The sequence below is a fragment of the Cricetulus griseus genome, chromosome 7, assembly GCF_003668045.3.
Source record: "Cricetulus griseus strain 17A/GY chromosome 7, alternate assembly CriGri-PICRH-1.0, whole genome shotgun sequence".
In the NCBI taxonomy this organism is placed as follows: domain Eukaryota; kingdom Metazoa; phylum Chordata; class Mammalia; order Rodentia; family Cricetidae; genus Cricetulus; species Cricetulus griseus.
Window position 1 is genome coordinate 11,642,863 of NC_048600.1, and position 20,332 is coordinate 11,663,194.

Sequence of the window (20,332 nt, forward strand, 5' to 3'; positions counted from 1 at the left end):
CTGCCCCCTAGATGCCAAAGTCACTAACCTAATTGCCAAGCCCCATACTCTCACCCACCAAACACCAGGAAGGCCAGTACAGTCATACAGTCCTGTCTGTTCAAACTGATTCCACAAGCACGCATTGAGTCCCTGTGTGTGCCACACACCATTCTAGGAAACTGGGGCATTCACTGAATGAGGGAGATCCTTACACACGGGGAACTTCCCTTCCAGCAAGGAGAGGAGGAGCTGGCCAGGCCCGGTCCCTGAGGCGGGAGTGTGCCTGTGCACCTGAGGGGGGAAGGAGAGGAGCAAAGCGGGTAGCTAAGAGCTGAGGACAAAGGAAATGCACTGGACCAGGCCGCTGTAATGATACAGCCTCACAGCCAAATGGTGATATAGTGGGATGTGCCTCCCAAGTTTTGCCATGGCTGCATCATGAAGCTTGGATCTCACAGGGACAAGGAGTCAAGCACCAGATTCAAAGACTACTGCATTCATCCAGCCAGAGCTGCTGGGAGCTTGGACCAGTGTGGCCAAAATGGAGGTGGTGGGAAGTGATTGGATACAGGCATGTTTGGAATATAAAATTCAAAAGGGCCTCCTGCCTGATTATTTGAGGAATTGAGAGAAAGAAAGGTCAAGAGGGACTCCAAGGTTTGAACAGCTGCCGTCACCTGCCAGAGAATGCTCAGAAGGGGCAGCTTGGGGTGGGCTAATGCCTGCAATCCCAATAAGTGTGAGGTCAGCCTGAGCTAGGTAGTGAGTTCCAGGCTAGCCTCAATTACAAGTGAGACTGCTTCAAAAAAAAAAAACAACCCAGCAGATTTTGTGGCAAGGTCAGGAGGTCAAGGTCAAACACACTGACTGTGATGATCTAGTAGACAACAGGAGATGACAGGTGGGCAATACCAATAGACCACTGGGGTTTAGAAGAGTGGTCCAGGGAGGAAGATATCAGCCAGGATAAAGTTCAAGTGGGCTGGGGCTGCCTATGGTATAATACAAATAGTGAAGAGGAACCAAGGATGAGCCCTGTGTCCCCAGTGTTTAGAGATTAGAAGGAAAAAGAAGAGAAACTAACAAGGAGCAAGTGAGGTAGGAGGGACATGGGGCAGGCCGAGTCCTGGGAATCAGGAAAGTGCCCTGTTTCCACCAGAGGCTGCTGCTAAGCCACAGAGATGCTAGCCGAGAAGGGATCATTTCTTGGGCACCCTCTGCCCTGGTTTAAAGGGCTACATGGAAGACAAGCCATCCTTGGGCTCCACTGCTCTTGCCTGACACTGTATTCAAAGTCTCCAGAATCAGCCCTCTCAGAAAAAGGCATCCCCAGGATGTGGGGGTCACACTGCTGACTGCCAGAGGAGAGAAAGAGGGGGAGATGGGTGTGGAAGCGGGTCTTTGCAGCTCTGCTGGTGTCTCTAGACAGCCCTTTGATTTATAGGTGGAGGCAAGTCCGGGACCCTGAGATCCTCATGAAAGAACTGCTCAGCTGGCAGCCCCATGCTCTCCCCCTGCCCCCCAGCACCCAGCCTCAGGACATGCACCTTGCCGCCCATTCCTGTCCCAGCATTCTCCCTACAGCCCGGGGCATCACATACAGGAGAGAAATGTTTAGCTCTACCCAAGCAGTCCAGAACTTTCCATGCACACTAAATCCACTCTAAGAAATGTCAAATTATTTCCATCATTAAATCCAAAATGCCATAAAACAAATTGCATCTCGGCTGTTTATCTGGAAATTTCTCAAGTACCCACTGCCACACTCCTGAATACTTTAGCATAAGGAATGGCGCAAGATGGATTGCCGTGTCCACTGGCTGGTTCTGCAGCAGCGTTTGATGAAAATTTGATGTTTTATTGGCTTTTATTCCATTAAGTGAAAGGAAAGTAATTTTCTTCTGAGGTCAAGCTGGTGTTTAGAGACTTCATCTGAGCTGCATCAGCCAAGCCAGGTATGACTGTTCTTCAGACAGTAGGCTCTCCTCCCAGGATTCCAGGGTTTTGTGTTGCAGACATCCCAGTGCAGTCACAGTAACTCCCGCATCCCAGCAGGAGCCTGTGGGACCCAGAGTGAATCTAATGAAATACTAACTCAACCACCACCCCATTCTTAACAAGTATGACACCAATGGTAGCATCTCACCCCCATGTCACCATACAACCTGTGATGTCACTGTTCCCATCCCACACCTGAAGATCACTGAGTGGTGATTACAAAGTGGTGATGAGTGTAGCTGTCAGACTCCAAGGTCCACTCCCTCTTCTCCATGGCAGCCTGAGGCCTCTACCCTTGACCTGGGGCCACACGCTGGAGACTTCTAGAAACAGGAAATGGGACGTTAGGTGGGAAGATTGGGTTTTGCTTATTTGTTCTGTATTTACTTTTAATCCTCTGCATAGTGCTCCAGAACTGAAACTTGAGAGAAAGCAGGGAAGGAGGGAGAGAGAGAACTCATTGACTCTCCACTCCCAAGTCCAGTTCTGATCCTCTACAAGGTCCCTGCCTGCCCATATAATCCCTGAAGTTACCCCATTTATATACCTTCCAGCCTGTCTCACAACCCAGGGTCTTGTCTTCTTCAGCAGCCACGGGATCCTAACTAGTCTCACTGGACTAGCTAGACTTTTCTTAGCATGAGAACCTTAAGCCTTTCCCCACACATCACTTACCTCCTGCACTGTGGGTCATGCTACTCATTCCCCTTGGAGTGACCCGAATTTTCCTTCTCTGTCCTGAAACACTCCCGACACTCCAGAGCCCACCTAGAAGCCACCTCCTGCAGGAAGTCCTCTAGCGGCAATCCATCCCCTAGATTCTCATGACATTTGTATGCAAGCTATCCTGTGACCTTTCCTAACTCTGCTCAAAGTGATCATTGTTTGTGTGTATTTATTTTTGTCTCCTCAATTCCACCATAAGCTATTTGACATGTGATCAGATCCTACCTTAAGCATACAAGGTCCCTGACTTGGGCACAAATCTAATGAGATGGGGGTTTTTGTTTGTATAGGCGAACCAACTAATCCAGAAAGTCTGTGTCGGCGAGAACAATGTAATAGAAGAAGAGATCAGAGTGAACAGAAGCGTGCATGAGTGGGCAGGAGGAGGAGGAGGAGGGGGTGGAGCCACCTACGTGTTTAAGGTGAGGTCTTCTCTGGAAGATGAAGCAATAGCTTCTGTCCACCATGGTGTTATAGTCCCAGAACAAACATAAATAGGAACCCCTCGGATGTTCTATGTCAAGTTAATGACAAGAAACCATGACCCAGAGGGAGTTCAGGTTTATCTACCCACGAAAGGGTGTCCTGGTGCACTACACATTGCCTTTGCCTTCAGGGCTCCTTGTCCACCCAGGCCAGGCAGACTTTTCCAACACTGTCAAAGCCAGGCTACAGACTGAAAGTGGAGTTTCTTGCTGGATGCTCCCCTTGGAGATGGTGATGCTAAGGACTTATTCTTGAACTTGTGGGAGTCCAAAAGATGATTGAGAGTACAGAAAAAGACAAAGCAAGGCCTGCTTCTGATCACCAGCAACAAGACCTCCAAGGAGCTTCAGGAGAGGCTTGGGGAAAGGTCCAGCCATTTGTAACCTTAGAGATGGGTACCCTAGTGGGCTTGCCTCACTTATTGAACTCCAGCTGATACAGAAACTGATCAGAGAAAGTTACTATAACATCAATTCGGGGCCCTCAAACCGCCACAGGTAGAGAAGTCACCCCACTGTCCTGCAAGCTGTTAAATTTAAACATTTAAACTAGGGCATGGAACCTCCCTAGTGGATGCCTAGCTTGGTCTCTCCATCTCTGAATGTCTCCCCTGGGCAGATGAAAGATGGAGTGCCTGTGCCCCTGATCATTGCAGCCGGCGGTGGTGGCAGGGCCTATGGGGCCAAGACAGACACGTTCCACCCAGAGAGACTGGAGAATAACTCCTCAGTTCTAGGGCTGAATGGCAATTCCGGAGCCGCAGGTAAAGCCACACCCTCTCCCAGAAATCTCTCAGGGACCCTGAAGGAATCATTGTCACTGGACACTGAGTGATGGGAGCTGTTCCCATTGATGCCACTATCAGGGGAAGGTGGCAGGCGTCACCCTGCTGCCTCTAAAGCTATCTTGCTGGCTTGAGGCTTGCTGACTAACCCTATGAAGGCCCAGGACCCCAACCCTGCAGGTACCCAGCAGTTGGCCACATAGACAGTGGACCACAGGTCTGATTAAGAGGAAAACAGTGAAGTGACAGTGTACCTTCAGGAGGTGGCTGCCATACAGTAAGAAGTTCTGTCATCATTCTGCCTGTCCCCAGTATCTTCCAAATACCTACTGGAGTCCACTGCCACCTACTCCTGAGCTAGAGAGGCCTGCCAGGAATCAAGGCACCAGGCACAACAACTGTATAGGCACACGGTGTGACCTAAAAGGTGTCCCCAGTGCCAATGCTACTCCTAGCTTCCACCATGAAGAAGGCCCTGGATCAGGACAAATGGGAGTGCCCACCCCCAGAGCCCACCACATCCTCTTTCCAACTTCTCCAGCTCTATTCTCCTCCAGTCCTGCCAGCTCCTCAGAAAGGCTCTCATTCCTCCCACAGGTGGTGGAGGCGGCTGGAATGATAACACTTCCTTGCTCTGGGCCGGAAAGTCTTTGCTGGAGGGTGCTGCTGGAGGACATTCCTGCCCCCAGGCCATGAAGAAGTGGGGGTGGGAGACAAGAGGGGGTTTCGGAGGGGGTGGAGGGGGGTGCTCCTCAGGTGGAGGAGGCGGAGGATATATAGGTAAAGATGATTCGTGTTCTAGGTGTCACTCTTTCCCCTCTTAGTCCTAGGCTCCTCCCTCCCTGTCACCTTCCTGCCCCCCCCCAGTGTGGACTGTGATGTGACTGCACGCTCCCCTCCCCTCTGCCTGGCTTGGGCCCGCCAGAGGTAGGGTGTTGGCTTCTGAGCCAGCATCCTGCCTCCAGGCTTGGTAGCAACAGCATCAAGATCCTGTGTGATCCTTGATCCCTCGCCCCTTCAAAGCTGAACATAAAAAGTGTTTGGCTTTCCAGATGGCTGCATAAGACACCACAATTACCAGGCAGCCCTGAAGACCAGACTCTTCCAGCCCCTACAGCTCCTCTTGGGGGCCTGGCCAAGCCAGCATAGAAGGGACTGGTCTGTAATTTCTGTGGGCTCCTGGCTTTCCGTTTTCTGCCCAGCCCAACAGCTGCTAGAGAGCAGCACTGTCCATGCGGGTGGGAACTACTCCCAGAAGCCACCTCCGGTAGCTTCATCTCAGTCCTGCAGCAAACTGCCTTGGGAAAGGTTTGCAGCTAAGAGACTGGCAGATGATACCCCACCCTCCCCCAGATTAGGACACACTGCATGCCAGCACCGTGATGTCTGTGTCTGTGTTTCGCTTTGTCGCTGTATGGAAATGCTTGTGCTAACCACACAAGCTTCCCTTCTAAGTTTTGGGTGGATGGGAGGACCCCGGGGCGGGAGGGTGGGGGAGGAAGCCCAGAGATCACCCAGTCCTAGATGAAAGGAGGGACAGGAGCCTGAAGGCACAGCAGCTCATCTCCCCCAGGCCCCATCTCGACCCCCAAGTGTCCAGAGAGCAATTCCTCCAAGCCGAAAGGATGCACCCCAGCCTCAAGAGACTAGAAACTTCTAGACTCTTGCTCACTTGTGCTACTTAGTACTGGGGCCTCATCAGTATGGTAGAGACTCCCTGGATGATCTGGCCCCAACCTGGCAGGGAAATTGACACACACACACCCAACGTCTTCAGAGCTAAAGCAAAGTGCAGCCTCTGTGCCTGAAAGCTCCCTTCCCTCTCTGCCTCCCTACCCCACAGGCCCCAGATGACCCGTAGCTTTGGCCATACTGCATGCTTGTTGATATGCATGTGTGTTGAGACTTGGGAACCCACCTTTTGGGGTTCAACTCTTCTCTGGTTTGCCACAGGTGGTAACGCAGCATCAAACAATGACCCCGAAATGGATGGGGAAGATGGGGTTTCTTTCATCAGTCCATTGGGTATCCTGTACACCCCGGCCTTAAAAGGTACCCCGTCTACCAGGTGATAACACAACTTAAGGGTTTGCAGCTTCTTCCACCAAGACAAAAATCTGGTCTTTATTGACATGGGGTCAGGACCAAGGTATAGGCTACAGGACACTTTATGACCCAAGTCTTTTTATAGCTCATCTCATTATACTCTGTGGAAGCTGGAGTGTGTGATTGAATGTAGAGGGAGGCAGAATATGGACCACCAGGCAGGCAGGTCCTAGAGAATGACACAAGAGTAGCTAGAACACCAGTACCATCATATGGGTCCTGAATATGGGTCTCTCACACAGAAACAAACATACATCCTCACTCTCAGCTCTGTTCACCAGAGGCCCAAGATGCTTTCCCAAACAGAGTTGTGCTTGAATTGGCAGAGGGACCTGGGACAGGGACCACAGAACCCACAGCAAGCAGCCAGAGATAAAGGCTAAAGTTGGGAGTTGAGGGTACAGGGCGATCGATCTTCGTGCTCATCCTGAAACTGACCCTCCCTCCTTGTCACCAGTGATGGAGGGTCATGGGGAAGTGAATATCAAGCATTATCTAAACTGCAGTCACTGTGAGGTAGACGAATGCCACATGGACCCCGAGAGCCACAAAGTCATCTGCTTCTGTGACCACGGGACCGTGCTGGCTGACGATGGTGTCTCCTGCATTGGTAAGGGGCAGTAATGGGGGATGGGAAGAGGGCCAAAGCTCGAGCCAGCTGAACAAACCCAGCTGTTTTCTGAATGTCTTGTCCCTCTCCTGCTCATGTTCTAGCAACTGAGCAAGGGGACCTTGTATAAAAGGCAGGTCATCACACCTGAAGGGGTCTCAGAATTGCCTATGTCCTTCCCTCAGCCAGGGAACAAAACCTCCAGCATCTTCACCAAGGGGCCAGACATCCTATCTCCACTCAAGTACCCAGCAACAGGGACCATAGCTCTCCTAAGACACCCTCATGTCAAGGAGTTTCAGAGCCAGGCCCTGTGCCTTTGAGCTTCCTGATTATAGTTCCTGACTGGACCCAGCCTTCAGCACACACACTCAATAAGGGTGCTTCTGTCTTTGAGTCTTCTCCACATTCAAGAGCTATTTGGTTTGATCACACAGATAGAGCTCTAAGCCTGCTTTCCATGCTAGAGTCCCTCTTCTACACATGCTCCAAGTCTCCTCTGGGACATGTAGTGTCCCAGCCAGGTCGGGGAGTACAGGCCTGTAATCCCTGTGGAGACAGAAGAATGGAAAGTTCAAGGCCTGTCTGAGCTACAGGGAATTCAAGGCTAGCCCGAGCAACTTAATCAAATCCTGTCTCAAAATAGAAACTACACAAAGTTCTGGAGATATAGCCCAGCAGTAGAGTACTTGCCTGGTATATACTAGACCCTGAGTTCAATCCAAAGGGAGGTGGTGAGTGGAGGAAGGAAAGAGAGGGAAAGATACAAATAAAGAAGAAAGAAACAGAATGGAGAGGAGTGGGGAAAGGATAGGGAAGAGGAAGAAGGGGAGAAGAAAGAGAAAAGTAAAGAGGAACGGGAGAGGAGAGGAGGGGAGGGGAGGGGAGGGGAGAGGAGGGGAGGGTAGAGGAGAGGAGAGGAGGAGAGGAGAGGAAAGGAGAGGAGGGGAGGGAAGGAGAGGAGAGGAGAGGAGAGGAGAGGAGAGGAAAGAGGAGGAAGGAGAGGGAGAGGAGAGAGAGGAGAGGAGAGGAGAGGAGAGGAGGAGAGGAGAGGAGAGGAGAGGAGAGGAGAGGAGAGGAGAGGAGAGGAGGAAAGGGGTAGAGGTAGGGGCAAAGAAGGGAAGGGAAGGAGAGGGGGGAGGGGGAGGCGAGGCAAAGTTTTGTGAACCAGATTATAGGCTGGCTCGGATGGTCCTCACAGGATCTTCCCCTGTTCTGGGACCATAAGAAGTAATTCTACCTCTGAGGGTGTCACCAAGGGACTCTACTGCTGGGTCCTACTGAGTGCCAAGTCTCCTAAGGTCCCCAAGTCTCTTCCATGTCCACTTCCGTTTCTCCTTCTGAGCCCATCCCATCATTGATCAGCTGATGTTTGGGACCAACACCCAAGATTGATGTTCATCCCTGTCGAATTTTCCCTTTACCCCAAAGCTACTTCTGGGAGCCTGTGAAACCAGGATGAGCCTGCTTAGGGCCCATGTCCCCTGAAAAGGGAGGTGTGACAAGATCTCCAGAGACGGGAAACAGCAGGTGGCTTTTCCAGCTGGGGAGGGTATTTCTGACTTGGGACCTGCTCAGAGGAGAATCAACATGGTGGTCAGTGCCCCATCGGGACCTGTCTTCCAGTGTCACCCACCCCGGAACCCCACCTGCCGCTCTCACTGATCCTCTCCGTGGTGACCTCTGCCCTGGTGGCCGCCCTTGTCCTGGCATTCTCCGGCATCATGATTGGTGAGTGTGCCAGAGCCCCTGGGTTTCCAGACCAGGACAGGCAAGAGCAGGGTCTCAGGATGCACAGTGGACACCAAGCATCACCCTGCCCTGCTGGGCCCCTGCTGGGTGAACTAGGCCAAGTGAGAACAGAAGCATCAACCCTCTACCCACCTGAATCTGCAGTGTCAGAGAGGAATCTCTAATGCTGGTCTTTGACCCTGCACGACCTCCTGGCTGCTCACAGAGATGGGTACCCTTCAGTGACCCACATGATGGAGAAAGCTCTTCCTGAACCCCCACCTTTACTGGCAGCTCTTCTGTGTTTGAGGGCCATTCCCTGTGTCACAGCTCAAGCTGTACTAGCCAGGTCCTCCCACTCAACCACAGAATGAAGCTAGTTTCTGAGCCTTTTCCATTCCACCAAGGCTAGCTGGTCTCATGTCACGGAGGTTCAATATGGACCACCTGGCTATAAGATGTCCTGACAGATGGGCAGGGACATGAAACCAGGCAAAGGGAATGTCCCAGAAGCATGTAAGCAGTCTCATTCATAGGAGACCTGAGATACCTCTGATGGTCATCTTGGGTCCCAAAATGTCCCCCAAGAGCCTCATTAAAACATCCTTCCATTGTGTGGCCTCCAGCATACTTCTGACCTTCTCTGTATCATTCCTTCATGTCTAATGGATCTCAGCCATCTCCCTAATAAAACCCTGGCATGTCCAGTGTGAAGGTTAGTTTTAATTTTCAACTTGACACAGTCTAGAATTACCTGAGAAGGTCATCTCAATGACAGATTGTCTAATTCAGGTTGGCCTGTAGACATGCCTGTGAGGGATTTTCTTAGTTGAGTTAATAGATGTGAGATGGCCTAGCCTAAAGGTGGGCAGCACTGTTCCCTGCAGGTCTGGTTACTGGACCTGTATTTAAGAAGAGACAGGGTGAGGGGGGTGCAGGCATACATGCATTCCTCCTCTGATCTTGACTGTGGATGTGACCAAACCACTTCAAGTTCCTGCTGCAACCTTAACCTCCCTACACAGATGGACTGTATCCTAGAACTATGAGATAAAAGAAACCCTTTCTCCCCCACATGGCTTCTGTCCAGCTATTTTATCACAGCAACAGAAACAAAACACCATCCCTGTGTGACACAACAAGATCTCTCCAGTGAGGTGGTTTTAAGCTTCACACTTGCTTCCCATGATGAAGGGATATTCTGATGGTCACCATCACTTTGTTAGTATTGCTAACAGTAATGGGAAAGTTTAAAGTTTAAGGTCTGGAGGAGGTGGCCTTTGCTGGGCTTCAACTGAAGGCTGCCTGGTCCAGGCTTTCTCCCAACAGATCCCCATCTGTCTACAGTGTACCGCCGGAAGCACCAGGAGTTACAAGCTATGCAGATGGAGCTGCAGAGCCCTGAGTATAAGCTGAGCAAGCTACGGACCTCAACCATCATGACTGACTACAACCCCAACTACTGCTTTGCTGGCAAGACCTCATCCATCAGTGACCTGAAGGAGGTGCCACGGAAAAACATCACCCTCATCCGGTGAGCTTCCTGTCACTGTCCCAGGGCTGGACGATTTCTCTGTACTGTGGACTCCTCGAGCCACAAGGAGTATGAACATCCATCTTGAGGTATACCCACAGCCTCTCAGGGAGACAAGACTCATGGGGATGTTTGCTTATTTCAAAACCATGTGTGTTCATGCAGTTTATGCAATGAGGAGGATAAATTGATGAAAAGAATAAAAGTTCTCAAAGCCCATCATGCAACCTGTCCCAAAGATCCCATGCCCTACCCCATTCTCTGAGCATCCAAAATACCTATCATTTTTCTGTCATTCACTACAACGATCCACAGCAAGGATGTGTCAGTCATCTGACTCTGTCCCTAGGAGTTACCACCTTCTTCAGACAAAGTCATCTCTTGCCTATGTCCCTGGCAGATACCGGAGACTCACTAAATATTCATTGAATGAATGGCCATTTTCATGAACCCCTAGTTAGAACTGGATTTAATCTGTTTTCTGTTTGCAGGGACACAGTGCACAGGTTAGGAGAGTCATAAAGAAAAGAGGTTTGTTTGGGCTCAGAGTTAGGATCCAGGGTCTCCGACTATATCCAGTGATCACCTTCTTGCTGGCAAAGACAGAGCTGGGCTTATGAGCCACCAGAATCTGCCCATGGGAGGTGCCACCCTAATGACCTTGTCCTGTCTAGATCACTTCCCATCAGTATAGTAGTTTTCCACGTTCCTAACACCTCACAGTCAGGATTGCTTTTCAGCTGGTGAACCTCAAACCACCTCCAAATCTTAGCAGACCTGTTCTCACCAGAGTTCAGGTAAAGTAATATAGGCCTCACTCACAAAAGAAAAATTAGTTTTCTCCAACAGTCTCAATGGCTGTACAAACCACACTTTAGGGCAGGCCCCATGCCCAGCCAACTCAAAATGAACTCAGTGGTATTTGGGGAAGTGGCTTTTTTTTTAAACCTTACAGGTTTTTGGCTTATACAGTGTTATGTTTTTAAGGGATTTCACTTGAATCTATATGTGTTTCTTATACTTTTTTTCTTAGGCTCTTTTTTTCTGTTTGTTTTGTCCTTGGTTTGTTTATTTTGTTTTTGGTTTCTAGATGCCTGCTTGTTTTTTAAAGAGGGTGAGAAAGAAAGGATGTGGGTGTGGGTGGATGGGGATGTGGCAAGGGTCTGGGAAGAGTATGAAAAACCATCCATTTTCAATTAAAATGAAAACAAAATAAGATAATTTTTAAAAGAAATAATAAATGAATGGAGGCCCAGGGTAACATAGCAAGTCAAGCGGAAGGTATAACTCTTGAGCGTGTCAGCCTCTTGTCTGTGTACACTGAAGGTGTAACTCCTGAGAGTGCCAGCCTCTTGTCTGTGTACACTGAAAGTGACACGGACCTCAAGGACCCCAGCTACCTGTGGCTCACTTAACTATGACTTATCTTGTCTTCTTGGTACAGGGGCCTAGGCCATGGAGCATTTGGGGAGGTGTATGAAGGCCAGGTATCTGGAATGCCCAATGACCCAAGCCCTCTACAAGTGGCTGTGAAGGTGAGGGGTGGTTCCACCTTCCGCCTAGCCTTAGCCTGAGGTCCCTGTGGGCTGCAACCCACAGCTCACAGCCACCTTCTCCTCCTGCCTCCCTTCAGACACTGCCAGAAGTGTGTTCAGAACAAGATGAGCTGGATTTCCTCATGGAAGCTCTCATCATCAGGTAAAGTTGCAGAGATCCAACCCCTGGAGGCATATGAAGCAATATTTATTTCCAGTTACATGTGTAATGTGGGAATACTAAATAAAACCTAAAAAGTGTAAAATTACATAGGAGAGCTTAATTATGTAATATTCCTACTAGGTAATAAATGGTTATATTTCCACATATAATCACCAATCTCTCAACTGTGTGTGTGTGTTTGGGGGTGGGGGGACTTCTTAGTCCCACTGCTCTACATAGCCAAAAAACAACAAGATAACCCAAACCTTATGTCCCAGTCAGTCCCTGCCTATGTGGAGTCCACAGGAGATTGCAGAGACCAGTGGGACCTTTTGTCTTCCTGACTCTCTTTCACATACTGTCTGTCCCCCATAGGTCACATGCTGTCCCTTTCACAAACCCGTCCTTCAACTTCTACCTGAGACATTTCTTATATAACTCAAGTATAAATTCATGCAGCAATGCTCACATACAAACACAAACACATGTACAGACACACACACACACACAGAGAGAGAGAGAGAGAGAGAGAGAGAGAGAGAGAGAGAGAGAGACACACACACTCACTTATGCATGCACCCACATATGCACGTATACATAAACTTTGTCATTTCAAGGTCCCCCCCACTCCACTAGAATTTGTTCCTGCTAACTCATCTCCCACTAGGCCTGCCTCATCTGTGCATCTCCCCAGGGAGGTTCACCCCAGGTTTCCCCAGGGACCCTGCCGCCCATTTTGCGTGGTCGCTGAAACTGTGACTCGGTGTCCTGATCCAGCTCGGTTAAATTCGGTTCCACTCTATGCCCTGCAGCAAATTCAACCACCAGAACATTGTTCGCTGCATCGGGGTGAGCCTGCAAGCCCTGCCGCGCTTCATCCTGCTGGAGCTCATGGCTGGTGGAGACCTCAAATCCTTCCTCAGGGAGACGCGCCCTCGCCCGGTGAGTGAGTAAGAACCAGTCTTCCCTTCAGTGTTCAGTAAAAGAGCAGGGGTGAGGGGAGCGGGAGTGGGCTGCCTGGGAAGTTGCATGCTTGATGGGTCCCTAGGAGTCATTAGCACTGTGGTTCCGATAGGAAGGGATTGGGCAGGACTGGGTGGACAGAAAGAGCGCCAGCCAAAGGAGGGTGTGCAAGCCTCACACAATTGATTCAATAGCTTGACTTCTCTTTATGATCTGATGGCTCTGGATCAAAGGGACTTGCGTGCCAGCCATGTCACTAACTCGCTTTCTATCCCTCATTCCAACTCTCTTCTCTCAAACAAATATACACAGCATCCTGCTTTGTAGTTTTCTGTATAATAATAATAATAACACACTGGAATAGTTATGAGGGTAGCATATGTGCCTATAGTCTCATGGATGAGGGACAGAATGTGTGACAAACTCCAAGGGGGGCCCGTGAAACCCAGCCTCCAACCCCTGCACTGCCATCAGGCACCATATGACCCAAGGCTGCCCACCTTCTTCGACCTTAACATCTGTACAAGTGGAACCTGAATGCCTGATCAGAGCATGTTTAAAAACATTTAAGGGCTGGGGAGATGGCTCGGTGGTTAAAACCTGGTGGTTAAAGTGCTTGTCACACAATGACTGGAATTTGAATTCCCACATCATCTCATGTAAATGTCTTATGAGCATGGTAACCTGTCTGCAGTTTTAGTGCCAGAGGGTTGAGACAGGGGATCTCTAGACAGATGACTAACAAGATTAGCCATGTTGAGGAGGCACTCTGGGTGTGACTGAAAAACCCTGCCTTAACGACTAAGATGAAAGTGAGTGGATTCCTGACATCAGCCTGGGGCCTGTAATGCACACACATGCATAACCACCTCTGCACACACACACACTCACACACACACACACTTACAACACACACACAAATAAAAAAAAAAACCACAATAAATAAATACGCAGACCAATTAGAGACATTGATTTCAAAAACATTACTCTCCATTGGGTTTCCCCTGGGGTTGTTTATCAGGTTGTAGCATGCACATGACCTGTGGAGTTGAAAAATGTGTAAAATACATAAAAAGAGTAAGGCAGTCCACCCTGCTGGATTCCTGTGGCTTAGACAACCCTAATCCAGGCTGTACATTAGATCACCAGTGGTGCTTTGAAATAAACAAAGTCATGCCTATCCCAAAGGATGGGTTCCTTGACTGTTGTTGGGCAAAGCAACTGAATTTTAAAGGGGTCAGAGCCTCCTCCCAAACAGAAGCCAGTACCCCATCTTTCTTCCACAAAAGCCTCATTGGCACTCCTCTTGTCTTCCCACAGAACCAGCCCTCCTCCCTGGCTATGTTGGATCTTCTGCATGTGGCCCGGGACATTGCCTGTGGCTGTCAATACCTGGAGGAAAACCACTTCATCCACCGGTGAGCCAGTGACCTTCAAGTCCTCAGAGCCCACACGAGTCCCTGTTCCTCCCAAGTGCAGATCTCCCCCTCCTTAAAGAGATGACTATGTCTCTCTCCAGAGTCATCTTTGTCTCTGAGGGGGACTCTCTTCCAAGGCATCTCCTGTCCCTGTGTGAAGTGAGTGCCTAAAATCTCTACACTTCCCCCATGGGGGCTAGCTAGAGACTGGTAGGCGACTCCCCCCCTCCTATGGTCCTCCTGCCTGTACATTCAAGTCTTCTAACACCTTAAGTTTCCCCACTCTAGACACTGAGCTCTTCAAAAGAGTCTTCAATTCATCCTTGTCTCCCTAGCATATTACTGGACACTAAGTATTGTCTGGATAAATTATTTTTTCCAAAATACCCTGAAGTGAAGCCTAACTATGATTTGCTTTACTGCTGTGTCATTCTTCCGCCATACGTGAACCTTGTGTTTAGACGCTGTGTGGGCTGCGGCACACTCACACTCAGTGCTCATGAGCATCATGGATCACAGGTTTCCTCCCTCGAGTCTGTTGATGATCTGAGATCTGAGATCTGAAAAGTCAAATCCATTACTCGGTTCTTTGCAAAGCTCTTCTTAATGATGTGCTTCCAACTTGGTAAATGATAGCCTAGTGAACTCACGATTATTTATTGACCATGTCATCGAACCACTTAAGTCATGCTCATCACTATGGGTGCACATAGGTACAGAGTAGAAAATAATCCTGTATGCTTTCAGAAGAGAAGCGTGGAGGTATAGACAAGCCAGCCTTTCTCCCTGATAGAATGAGGAAGCCGGGAGTCAGGAAGGAGACCCACCCAGGTTCTCAAAGTCATTCTGAAGACCAGACAGTAGCCTCTCTTAAACCACCTCCTCCCTTCACTGACCATTCATTGCTTTGGTCCTTGGTCCTTCCTCTTGTTTCTCACCTGCACCAACTTGCAGGCCTTTGTGACTGATAGAAGTAACAGATGCAAGAAGGTAGCCAGAACCACTCCTCTGTGTCTTCATCCGAAGCCACACCCCCTGCTGGCCTTTTCATTGTGCCCAAAACTTTCCATAAACCCCAGCTCTGGGCTCTTCTGTTTCTCAGTTGAGGCAAGTCTGTGTTCCTTTGGAGACCGGCCTCCATTAAAGCCACATCCCCATCATTTGCCCATGATCTTTAAGTCTGGATTTATCTGCTAGCAATCGTGCATCACCTTGGTGACTTCAGGTGCCTGCCTTTGCTTCTCACGGTGGCTTCCTTGCTGGCATTCCACCCACATTCAGCACCAAAGCGACAGAGTATCTGGCTGAGGGAATCGTTTCCTTTACTAACAAGCTGAAATCCACTTCCTTATGTTGATAACCCATGTCCTGTAAGAGATACCGGGATCACATCCATCCAAAACTCCTGCTACCTCCAGATCTGGAAGTGGTTCATGAAGATCAGAATTAGGTCTCTGAGTCATTGTGTGCTGCTCTTTGATCTGTGTGTATGTGTGTGTAAGAGTATATAGGAGAGGGAATACATACATGTTTGTATGGATGTATGCACATATGACTGCAGGTGTAAGAGTGTCACATACTAGAGGTTGGTATCAAGTGTATTCCTCAGTCACTCTCCATCTTATATTTAAGACAGAGTCCTCCCCTTAATTCAGAGCTCATCACTTCAGCTAGGTTAGCCAGCCAAGGAGCTTCAGAGATCTATCTGCCTGTGTCTGCCTCCCCACTGCTAAGTTACAAATACAAGCCACCTCCCCTGGCTGCTTATGTGAGGGTTGGGAGATCCAAACTCAGTTCCTTATGCTTCTACAGCAAGCTCTTTACCAACTGGGTCACCTCCCCAGCCTCTCATTTTGTCTTTTTCAAGAAATTGAATTGTCAAAGGTCAAGTGAAGCTTGTGTTGAATGACCTGTGGGAAGCAAAAGGGGCCGTCTAGAAATTGCTCACCTCCATCAGAGCTTTTCTCCTGGACTCCTGTGGTAGTTTGTATCAGAGAAGTGCCTTTTACAGCTTCCCTCTGGCTAGGAGCTGCATGGGATGCTCCACAACAGTTACCTCTCCCTGCCCCACCCCCTTGAACCTGCCTTTTGGATTCCCAGGCTGCCACTCAGAGCACACACACCCACATTCATTCTTCACTGAAATCTGTTGCTTCTGGACACAGTTTGCTAAAAGTTCAAGATGTATGTGCCATGTATTGTGTATTTGATGCTATTACATTTATATCCTTATCATTAAATTCAAAGTCACTTTTTAAGCAATGGTCTCATATACTTTGGGGTAAAGACCTTTTGGAAGACATAAGCATTTTCCCCAATCCACTTCATATTTCTCTTCAGAATTAATGGCTATTTTCCTTTGTTTTCATGCCACACATTTTATGCTTTTAAGGTTCTCTTTGGACATTATGTGGACCACTGCTCCTCAGAAATTCAGCTTAAACCTTATGAACTGGGTTAGTGGCATTAACAAATGTCCAATTCTCACTCCAAACCATTTTTCTGAATCTTGAGCCATGATCCTTAAATCATATTTTTAAAAAAATATTTAAATGTAGACTTTTCTTTCCTTTAGTTTTTACGAGTACAAGTGTACTAACTGAGGATATGTATGTGCACTATGAATATCTGGTATCTGTGCTGTCGGAAGAGGACATCACAGCCACTAGAACTGGAGTCACCATGTGGGTGCTGGGACCTGAACCCGTGTCCTCGCAAGAGCACCAACTGTTCTCAACTACTCGCCATCTCCCTTATTTTATTTTCTAAGATGGGATCTCACATAAAGCAAAAGATACCCAGCCTTCTCCACAAGCCCAGAAAAGCTAGAACCCTCTTCCAGAAACAGATGGAAGCAGATGCAGAAACCCACAACTAACCATTGGGCCAGGCTCCTGGTGTACAATCAATGTGAGGGAGGAGCGAGAATATGAACAAAGGAGTCAAGAGCATGATGGGGAAACCCACAGAATCAGCTGACCCGAGCTAGTGAGAGATCACTGACTCAGGTCTGACAAATGGGGAACCTGTGTAAGACCGAACTAGATTCCCCTAATACAAGTGACAAAGGTGCAACTGGGACAATATATGAGGCCATTGGCAGTGGGTCCAAGATCTAACTCTAATGCACAAACTGACTTAGTGGCGCCCATTCTATATGGAGAGATACCTTGCCCAGCCTAGACACGGGTGTGTTGGTGGAGAGGTGCCTTGGTCCTGCCTCAACTAGATGATGGGACAGACTTAGTAGACTTCCTAGGGGAGGCCTTGGCCTCTCCGTGGAACAGATAGGAGATGGGGGGATGGAGTGGGGGTAGCAGGAGGAGAGAAGGGAGGGGGAACTGGAATTGGAATTTAAAAATTAATTAATTAAAGATAAGGTCTCACTAGGTAGCCCAGGCTAGCCTAGAACTTGCTATATAGCCCAGAATACCCTTCCAAGTGCTAAGAATAGAGGACACACCCAGACACCACCTTCCCGTGTGTGTGTGTGTAGTTTTGGTATGTATACATGCATGTTTTCCATAAATATGGGCATATATGTGTATGTGTGCACATGTGTGCTCAAATATGTGGTGACCCACAATTGATGTTAGGAATTATTCTCTATCACTTTTCTACCTTATTGACTGAGGCAGAGTCTCTCAGTCAAACCCAGAGCTCATTGATATGGCTAGTCTTGCTAGCCAGCATACTCTGAAGATTCCCTGTAGCCACCTTCCAAGGCTAGAGCTGCAGGCATGACACCACATCATTCCTGGCATTTTTATGGTTTTGGGTGTCTAAATCCAGTCCTCCTCGTGTTACCAAACAGCACAGCAGGTTTCATAACTATTGAGAAATCCCCCTGCCCATGCTCATTTTTAAAAGTCATCTTAGCCAGTTGTTTATCCTCCAACTTCTTTCTCAACCAAAGATAAGAACCTCCATGAAGCCATTTGAAAGTATAAAAACACCATCTGTGCCCCCTAAGGTACCTGGTTTGTTTGTTTGTTTGTTTGTTTGTTTGCATAGAGCTTTAACAGGATTAGCACTGCATTCCAGACTTCTGGCTGGGGTCTGGTTCCCACATGTATGTCTATGTGGAAGCAGCCTGGGGTCAAGGGGGACAAATCTGGAAAGTGCAGTGGTGGTACCTCAGAGGCATGCTGCAGGAAAATGAGCCACCTGGAGGCCAGGAACAGAGTGCCAACTTCTTAACGTAGACCAAGTGACTCTTCAGCTGCGTAGCTTAGCAAAGGCAGTAGATACAATCACAGGTGTTAAAACCACACTGGCTATAAAAAAAAGAAAGAAGAAAGAAAGGAAAGAAAAGAAAAAGAAATGTTTGGAAATACAGTAACCCATTTGAATTGGAAGTCATACTGCTCTGGAACACTTCTTCAAACTACTGGCAAAACACTAAGCCATGCTCTATGTATAACAGTATCCCAAAGCCAGACAGCATTTCTTATGCCCCTGTGTTGTCTGTAATGAGAATTGGTCTTTAACAATGCCTAACACTCAGTAAAAGTCCAGCAAGTTCTCCTCTAGCTGGTGTCATTACTCATATTTTACTAAGCATTGTTACATTTGTAAGGGGCCTTGGAGTTGGCCCAGGACACACCCAGATACCAGAGTCTCAGCACAAAGGAGATTTATACCCTGGGGGAGGGGGAGGGGGGATGGCTGCCTCTGGATCCAGCAAAGGCAGAAAACAGATGTTTCTGTGAGAGTGGTTTAAGGAGAAAGGGGGAAATCAGTCTATGTTAGGGTGAGTTTGTAAGTCCTGGTTTGGACAATTTACCAAAACAATGAAATTTAATTGCTGGCTAATAGTTGGACCTCAGTATTTTAATAGTTGGACCTTACAGTTCAGTCTCAGACAGGACTCAGTGGCCAAATAAGGGAACGAACCTTGAGGGCCATGGTTTAGCAAGGAAGGGGGAAGATGAAAGGGACAAACCTATTGGCTCCATATTTGCCATGTTTGGGCCTGTTAAAGAGACCTTCAATAGTAGTTTCTTTTCTGTTGCTGAGATAAAACACAATGATCAAAGCAATTATAGGAGAGTTTATTTAGGCTTACAATTCCACAGGAAGAGTCCATAATGGTAAGAGAAGTGCCAGGAAGCTAAGAGATCACATCTTCACCCACAAACACAAAGAGTGGACTGGAAGTGGGGTGGGGTTGTAAACACTTAAAGGTCACCCCTAGTGATGTACTTCCTCTAGCCTCCACCTCTTAAAGATTCCACAACCTTCCCAAAACATTACCAGCCAGGAACCAGGAAGTGTTCAAATACATGAACCTAGAAGGGACATTTCTCACTGAAACTGCCACAGTTTTCAAGCAATTCCCCTAATCCTGGTCTGAAATTGGCATTGCTATTTCCTCTGCAGTGAAGTATAACATAACAACATAAATACAGAGAGAAGAAAAGAACTGTTTGAACTTTACTGGAGGTGAAGGTGGTAGGATGTTTTATGTATAAAATTAGGAAACCTATTTTCTCATCTATTTTTCTTCCCAGGGATATTGCTGCTAGAAACTGTCTTCTAACCTGTCCAGGAGCTGGAAGAATAGCAAAGATTGGAGACTTTGGGATGGCCCGAGACATCTACAGGTGAGAGAATTGCCTTGCTCCACCATCCAGTCTCCTCAAATAGATGTCTATGATGGTTTGCACCTTACATCATCTGGTACCTTGTCAGCTTCCCAAGTGGACTTGCATTGAGTGCCTTCCAGGATATAGGAACCTCTAATTAGTGCCCAGTCTAAATCTCAGCAGGACTTTCACCACGTTTCATCTTGGCTTATCGCTCTGACTCTAACTCTCTTATCCTGCCATGTTCTAACATAACATGGGCACTTGATGTCTGAAAAGCTTTGAAGTGGACTTTATGTATTACTCTACTTCTGCCCTCAACACTCAAAAATTCTAAATTATTGCAGTGACATTCATCACCACAGACACAAGTTCCCCAGGATGGACAGAAGACTGAGCCTTGTCAACACTCAGAGACACGGAAATACATTTCAAAACACAAAGGTTCCTCATTCAGCTTCATTCCGCCTGCCTCACAGTCTCGAGACTACATAAAAATTACAATGAAGGAATGATGATGTAGCATGTTGGTAAAGTACTTGTCATGCACATACAAAGTCCAGTCTTGGTCCTCAACACTATAAATAATATACTAATAGTAATAAGTAAGGGTTTTTATTATAAAATATAGTGTTTTGTTGCACTTTCTCTCTCTATTTCCCAACCTGTAGTTTCTTATTTCTAATTATTTGCAACCCTGACTTGCTA

General features: G+C 48.0%; 1 protein-coding gene across 1 annotated transcript in view; it reads left to right on the forward strand.

Annotated features, from left to right (window-relative positions):
- Alk (ALK receptor tyrosine kinase) overlaps nt 1-20,332 on the forward strand; it is a 688,619-nt gene that overhangs the window by 649,099 nt on the left and 19,188 nt on the right. The window contains exons 14-25 of the mRNA XM_027424412.2: nt 2,997-3,128; nt 3,811-3,955; nt 4,574-4,756; nt 5,930-6,028; nt 6,540-6,692; nt 8,319-8,423; nt 9,771-9,957; nt 11,402-11,492; nt 11,591-11,655; nt 12,468-12,597; nt 13,939-14,036; nt 19,550-19,642. Of these exons, the coding sequence (XP_027280213.2) occupies nt 2,997-3,128; nt 3,811-3,955; nt 4,574-4,756; nt 5,930-6,028; nt 6,540-6,692; nt 8,319-8,423; nt 9,771-9,957; nt 11,402-11,492; nt 11,591-11,655; nt 12,468-12,597; nt 13,939-14,036; nt 19,550-19,642 (1,481 nt within the window). The remainder of the gene's footprint in view (nt 1-2,996; nt 3,129-3,810; nt 3,956-4,573; nt 4,757-5,929; nt 6,029-6,539; nt 6,693-8,318; nt 8,424-9,770; nt 9,958-11,401; nt 11,493-11,590; nt 11,656-12,467; nt 12,598-13,938; nt 14,037-19,549; nt 19,643-20,332) is intronic.